General features: G+C 38.0%; 1 protein-coding gene across 1 annotated transcript; it reads left to right on the top strand.

The window, feature by feature from the left end:
* Positions 1-6296: 6296 nt before the first annotated feature.
* Positions 6297-7229, top strand: LOC139046020 (putative olfactory receptor 2B8). The gene has a single exon (XM_070516783.1). The coding sequence runs from the start codon at positions 6297-6299 to the stop codon at positions 7227-7229; it is 933 nt and encodes a 310-aa protein (XP_070372884.1).
* The last annotated feature ends 265 nt before the right edge of the window (positions 7230-7494 follow it).

Here is a 7494-nt window from a genome sequence, read left to right as displayed (position 1 = left end):
AGAATTCAATTAGAAATACCTTTCAGATGAAACAACATGTTAGAGTGATAGAACACCTAATATATTGGCCCCAAACTGGAATGTGTATGCAGTGAAAAGCAAGTTGTGGATTTCTTCCCACAACTACAGGGTCCATGGAATAAATACAGTTTCATATGTTAAAGTTGTACTTTTTATTTAATCTTGTAGAAGATAGCTATCTTTAAGCAAAGAAGTGATGCGATTATGTAGTTTAGGAAAAAAATTCGATAAAACTAAAGAAACTGCGAGTCGATTTGGTTGGAAGTTCTCCTAGGAGATGAATTAAATAGTTCTTGCAAGAATAAAAAGATCTTAATTAATATGTTGATAACAAGCGGAAAATGTGTGCTAGAGGGTGAATGTATTCTAAAAACATGTCAGAAAGAGAATCAACAAAGCTTAGGTTCAATGTTGTGACCCAAACAAAGGGCAGAGTCAAGGAAAATTCAGGAGTCTCAAAGTGGTTACTGAGGGTTTGGTAAGGAGATTATGGAAATTTGACATGTTTTCTTACATGATTTACATGACTTATATGGAGCTAATTTCATAAAATGATAAATTAGATTGTAAAACTATTGAAATTTTCGAGTTCATAAATAGTCCATGTGTATATAGCCAAGATTCCATTTGCTTTAGTATTGAACTCAAGAGTAGGTCTACATTGTAGATATGGAAAGAAGATTTATCATATACATAGATAGTAGTTTGAGCCATGGAAACAGCAAAGTATCTCAGGATCAGTATGGAGACAAAAGACAGCCAAGGATAGAATTTTAGGAAATCTAAACATTGAAGCTTATGTCCAATGAGAAAGAAGAGTGAGAATCAGGGTTCCAAGAAATAATAGATAACAAACACAGAGAAGCTATTAGCATAATTTCTTGAAGGAGGGAACATCATCAATGCCAAATTACGTCAAGTAAGATGATGATTAGTTTGTCGACCTTGTTGACTGGAAAGGTATTGAAGATTTCACAGAAAGCAGCTTCACAACAGCGGCAGGGCAAGAATACAAATAAGAGTATTTAAAAGTGTTGACGAGAGGAGAACAAACATGGGTATTTTGTGTACTATCAAGATGATTCTAAGTTAATGAAAGGGAGAGCTAGAAGAGTGTGGGGTTGGGGAAGAGCAACTTAATCTTAATTTTATTTTTCTGACAGGGCACACTTCAGCATATTTTAGGCTACGGATAAACAGATAATGGGATATAAGAAGCTGAAGATGGAATAGATTAGATATGTCTGAGTAACAAAGTCTCAAAAAATGTGGAAGGTAAAAGTTGATAGCACCATTAGAAAACACTTTTTTTAAGTGAGTCATTAATAGTGGAAGAATATAACTAATATGAAAAAAGTCGCAGAAGTTTATACTTACTGAAAATTTTTTTACTCTTTTAAGTAGGAAAAAATAATATTTCTGAAAATAGGATGAAGAATTTAAAGACTAGCCATGGGGATGTAATGTACAGTGTAGAGACTATAGTTAGTAAACATTGTATATTTCAAAGTTGCCAGAAAGTAGATCTTAAAAGTTCTTATCACAAGAAAAAAAAATTTTAACTGTGTGCGGTGATGGATGTTAACTAGACTTATTGTGGTGATCGTTTTGCAATATATACAAATATTGAATCACTATGTAGTACACTTTAAACTAAATAGTATTATACATCAATCATGTCTCAAATAAACAAAAGGATTTAAAGTCTAGCAGAAAAATTTGCAATCAATACTACTAGATTTGAGAAATGGAAATTAAGTAGACAATAGGTTCACTCCTAGTCAATTTGGCAGGAAGAGATGGACAACCTGTTGATGTCACCTCTCTAGAGCCTTCCTGCTTGGCTGCTCCCAAGAGGCAGCCAAACTCTGGATGCCTGAACTGAGGCTAATGAGTTACACAGGGCAGGGCACTCTTGGTACCGCTAAAAATAAACACATCCTCATGTATTTCAGTCCCTAAAGCATGTACTTTGACTTTGTGACTTATAAATATATCCTTCAGATGTAGTATTAGCCCTTCTTTCATGGGCAGATTCCATAGAATTCACAGATTCCAACTTCTGTTTAGCTACAGACTCAATTGTCCATTCTAATTTATTTTTCCTCTTTTGCACTGGAACACTCTATAAAATGAGTGGGCAATCTTCCTGGAAAAACCTGAGGATGACATGTTATGCTAGCAATAATTATAAAAAGAGTTGGTACTACTTTTGACTATCCTGAAGTACCAACAATTTCCATTTTCCTTGACTTTGATGATTAACAATTTTCAAGGATTATCCTGCCCAAGGTTGGCATATTTTAAGGCATTTTTAAAATATATGGATCTGTATTTATTTTAAGAATTCTGTTCTATCTACTTCAGCCCCTAACACATTTCTGCAGTTCCAAGACCACACACGGCTTAGTAATTACTGAATGTATCAGCATTCATGGGGAACTATTAATCATGTGGTTTCATCTGCTAGATATTTACTTTCCCAACAATATGCCAATCTTCTAGTTTCGCAGAACTGCAGTGGTCCTTCAAAGACCATCTTGCTTCTTTGAGAAGGTAATTGGATAGCTATAATCTTTCTTATTCTTCTATGAAAGAAGATGTCATATTTTTAACCCAACATCCATTCAAATGTTCCAAAGGCCAGCTGAGATTGCTCCTTTTGCTCCTGATTCCTTAGATCCAAATGTGGTGGTGCTTCGTGCAGAACTGGTGTCTGTGCATGAGTTTGCTTTATACATCGATTAAACTCTAGACTGAAAGAGTAGTCTAAACTCCACATACCACTTCAATAAAGAAGTGAAAGGACATAAGTATTTTCTCTTTCAATTCAAACCAAATGCTTAGTGCTAAGTCTTATAGGCATGCAACCTGTATTTATGTTTCAGATCCCTAAAGTGTAACAAGGTGTGTATAGAAGAAAAGCCTTCATTGGATATTCATGCTTACTAAGGGGAATCAGTTTTTCCTATTACTGTGGACTTCTGCTATCTACACACCAATTGGAATAACAGAAATAGCAATTTTATCGATAATAATCTTAGCAATTATCATAGCCACATTGTACCTCGTTTATGAACTTGGAATAAGATAGAACTAGTATCTGCATCTTAGGCTTATCACTGCATAGCACGCATTTATAATAAAGAACTCTTATAATTTGACAAGCGTGATTACACTATTCTATTGGTATGGGTTGAATAGTGTTCCCCCAAAAAGATGTGTTGAAATCCTAATCATTGGTTCCCGTTCATATGACCTTGTTTGGAAATAGGGTCTTTGCAGATGTAATCAAGTGAAGGGAAAGTTATACTCAGTTAGGGTGGGCCCTATTCCAATATGACTGGTACTCTTATAGAAAAACAGAAAAGACAGACAGGCAAGGGGAGACTGCTGTGTGATTACCGAGGCAGTAATTGAAGTGCTTCAGCTGCAAGCCCAGGAACCCCCAAAATTGACAGCAAACCATCAGCAGCTGGAAAATTGCAAGGATTTATTCTCTCCTACAGGATTCAGAGACCCTGCCAACACCTTTATTTTGGACTTCCAGCCTCCACAACTGAGACAATAAATTTCTGTTGTCTTAAACCATCTAGTTTGTGGTACTCTGTTATGGCAGGCCAGGAAAAGAATATAACATACAGAAATCTATATTAAAATGCCTATGTCAATTTAATTCTACTTTTGTAGTTACAATGAACTTTATGTCTTTTTTATTAGAATATGTGCTTTCTTGGTTCAAATCACTTTCTGTGCATCAGTAAGAAGAATAAAATCACTTCAAATCATGTTCTAGACTGAGTCATGAGATAGTTCAGTGATCTCTGAGAAACAACAGCCTATTTGAAAGCATTTTAAGAGCCTTTAACTGGCACCGTGATGGACTGGAGACGCTCCTTCTCTGTGACTCTTAAAGCACAAGGATAGAGAGAAGAAGCAAAGGTAAGCACCAACAACATTTGATAAAAAAAGATTCTGGTGACTAAATGCCAGTTTTATGATTCTGGATATTTTGAAACAAGGCCTGATAATCTGGAAGCTATAGAAATTAAGAACCGTGTTGTCACTAAGGGGTGTGGAAGGACTGAGGAGAGTATATTTAAAGTACAACAGTAGGGGGCCAGCCCCATGACGTAATGGTTAAGTTCAGTTGCTCCTCTTCAGCAGCCGGGGGTTCTTGGGTTTGGATCCTGGGCACAGACCCACACACCACTCATCAAGCCACACTGTGGCTTGATGTGGCCCACATATAATGTAGAGGAGTATTGGCACAGGTGTTAGCTCAGAGTCAATCTTCCTCAAGCAAAAAGAGGATAATTGGCAACAAATGTTAACTCAGGGCCAGTGTTCCTCACCAAAAAAAAAAAAAAAAAATTCCACAATAGATCTATTGGAACATAAACCTACCAGGTTTCAGTAAAGAGCTAAAAACATTGTCTTTCTTTGGTTATTAAAAGCTGACAACAGTATCTCTTTTATTTTGAAGGAGAGAAGGCCAGGAAGCAGGGGTGGGGGGAGCAGCCTTTAGAATCTCAGAGCTTATTAGTCGTAGATTTGTATTAGAATTCAAGCATCCTGATTCCCACTTTATTGCATTTTATAACTTACTATTCCAAATTAATTTCACTCTTTGAAAACACAGTAACAACAGCCACCAAAACAATCAATATCCTCTTGCCTGGTCATGGGTTTTGCTAACAGAAAAGTGACATTTACAAAAGATTAACAGTCCTGAAAGGGTCCATACAACACAGCATTTTACAAAAATCTAAAGTTTGAATGGTAAAGACTGCTTATTAACTGTTGTTTGAGATTCCTTTTTTTTTTTTGCCCTTGTACACTTATAGATTTCAATAACCCTTAAATTCACTTTCTATAACCTATTACAGATTTTAAACTTCTACCGTATTTTCATTTATTCAACATATCTTTTGTGAATCTACCATATACCAGACTCTTTTCTAGGCTGTTGTGATATTATGAAATATTTCTCTTCCTTACTTATTATTTACTACTAAACTTGCATCATGGAGGGTTGTATGTGCGTGTGTTTGTGTGTGAGAGAGAAGTTTATTTCCAAGAAAATGCCTGCTGATTTTAATAAAAAAAGGAATGATTTGGTATTTATAGGAAGAGCAGAGTGAAAGGTGGAAAAAAATAAATTACTCTACCACATTGAAGAATTTAAAAAGAGAATTACAAAGTAAAAGAAAAGGAAAGAGTAAACATTGTGTTGTTCGTTCCCTGAGTTTTTGCTGAAAGTGTTATCAATGGTGATTCTTCAGGATTAGTCCTCCAAAACATGAGATTTTGGACACAATGAATTCTTAAATCATTTCCAACCTTTAAACATGATTTCAGGCTCCGTAACCAAAGGTTCCTTTGGTGTAGGCATTAACACGTATTATTCTCTTTGAATAAAATTGGTGATGGTAAATTTTATTGTTTATGAAACTTCAGATAATATATTTTTTCTCTACACAAAACAGAAGAAAGGCAGTCTGAAATATTTCAATTCTTCATGGAAAACAAAACTAGAGGGACTGGGGAGCACATATTTGCAAAATATTCAAGACAATTACATTTAATTTTTTGAGAAACTTGGATTATCTTTAGAGTTCATGCAATTATAAAAAGGCAGTGTCCCTAGCAGTAAAGAACTCATGTCGTGGCGTCAGTTTTAATCCTGCCTGTGCTATATATATATATTTTTTTTTTTTTTGAGGAAGATTAGCCCTGAGTTAACATCTACTGCCAATCCTCCTCTTTTTGCTGAGGAAGACTGGCCCTGAGCTCACATCCGTGCCCAACTTCCTCTACTTTATATGTGGGACTCCTGTCACAGCATGGCTTGCCAAGTGGTGCCATGTCGGCACCCGGATCCAAACCGGCAAACCCCAGGCCGCCGAAGCTGAACTTGCACTCTTAACCGCTGAGCCAGCCCCTCTGCCATTCATTAGATGAGTCACTCTGGGAAAATTACTGAACCTCTTTAAGACTCAGTTCCTTCTTCTATTCAGTGGAGATCATGGTAATGCCAAGCTCATAGAGTTGTTTTGAGAAAATGCATAGGAAGTTTAGGCCAGTGCCTGAAGCATAGAAGATACTCATACACAGTACCTATTTATCACTCCCTTTCTTGCCAACCAGGAAGTGTTGTGAAAATGCTTCAAGCTCCCAACCAAACTTTATTTACCCACTCTAGGAAAAAAGAGGTGGATTAAACATGGAAAGTAAAAGCATAGAGTCCTCTTAATTCCAACTGGCAGAGTGCAATGGAAAGAGCTAATGACAGCACCTTCTCTGGATTCATTCTCCTGGGCTTCTCCAACAGACCTCAGCTAGAAACGGCTCTCTTTGTGGCCATCCTGATCATCTACTTTTTGAGCTTTCTAGGTAATGGCACAATTATCCTTTTGTCAGTTTTGGATCCTCGCCTCCATACCCCTATGTATTTCTTCCTCTCCAACCTCTCTTTCATGGATCTTTGTTTGACTACTTGCACTGTCCCTCAGACAGTGGCCAACTTTAAGGGGAAGGACAAGACCATCACCTATGGTGGCTGTGTGACCCAGCTCTTCATTGCCTTGGGACTCGGGGGAGTGGAGTGTGTCCTCCTGTCTGTCATGGCCTATGACCGCTATGCGGCTGTGTGCTGCCCACTCCACTACATGGTGATCATGCATCCCCAGCTTGGCTTGCAGCTTGTTGTGACTGCTTGGCTTACAGGGTTTGGCAATTCTGTAGTACAGACGGCATTGACCATGACTCTTCCCCTCTGTGGTAAAAACCGAGTAGACCACTTCTTCTGTGAAGTTCCAGTGATGCTAAAACTGGCCTGCACCAACACCTCCATCAATGAGGCTGAACTCTTTGCTGTCAGTGTCTTCTTCTTGGTGGTGCCCCTGTCATTAATCTTAGTATCCTATGGTCACATTCCCCGTGCAGTCCTGAAGATAAAATCAGCCCATGGAAGGTGGAAGGCTTTTGGAACCTGTGGCTCTCACCTAATGGTAGTGATCATTTTCTTTGGCACACTCATCTCCATGTACCTCCAGCCTCCCTCCAGTTATTCGCAGGATGTGAACAAAAGCATTGCCCTCTTCTATACTCTGGTGACTCCCTTGCTGAATCCCCTGATTTACACTTTGAGGAACAAGGAAGTCAAAGGGGCGCTAAGGAGACTAGTGAGGAGAACCAGAGACTAGAGAGAGAGCTAATACAGGGCGTGCAGGCCCAAGCACTTGTGCACTGGAAGACTTCTGAGTGACTAAAATCTAGTCATATCTTAATTCAACAAATTCTTGCAAAGCACCTGCTGTGTACAAGATGCTATTCTAGGTATCTGGGATATATCAGTGATGGAAACAGAGATCCCTGGCCCCATGGAGCCAACCATCCAGTGAGGAGAAAATAAGTTATATAAGATAGCTAAAAGCAAACTGTGGTCTTCTGTGTATTGGAATACTATAC

The sequence above is a fragment of the Equus asinus genome, chromosome 8, assembly GCF_041296235.1.
Source record: "Equus asinus isolate D_3611 breed Donkey chromosome 8, EquAss-T2T_v2, whole genome shotgun sequence".
Taxonomy (NCBI): Eukaryota; Metazoa; Chordata; class Mammalia; order Perissodactyla; family Equidae; genus Equus; species Equus asinus.
This window is presented reverse-complemented; position numbering and strand designations above follow the sequence as displayed.

Coding starts and splice junctions, on each gene's coding strand:
- LOC139046020 (XM_070516783.1), top strand. CDS start 6,297: ATGGAAAGAGCTAATGACAGCACCTTCTCTGGATTCATTCTCCTGGGC.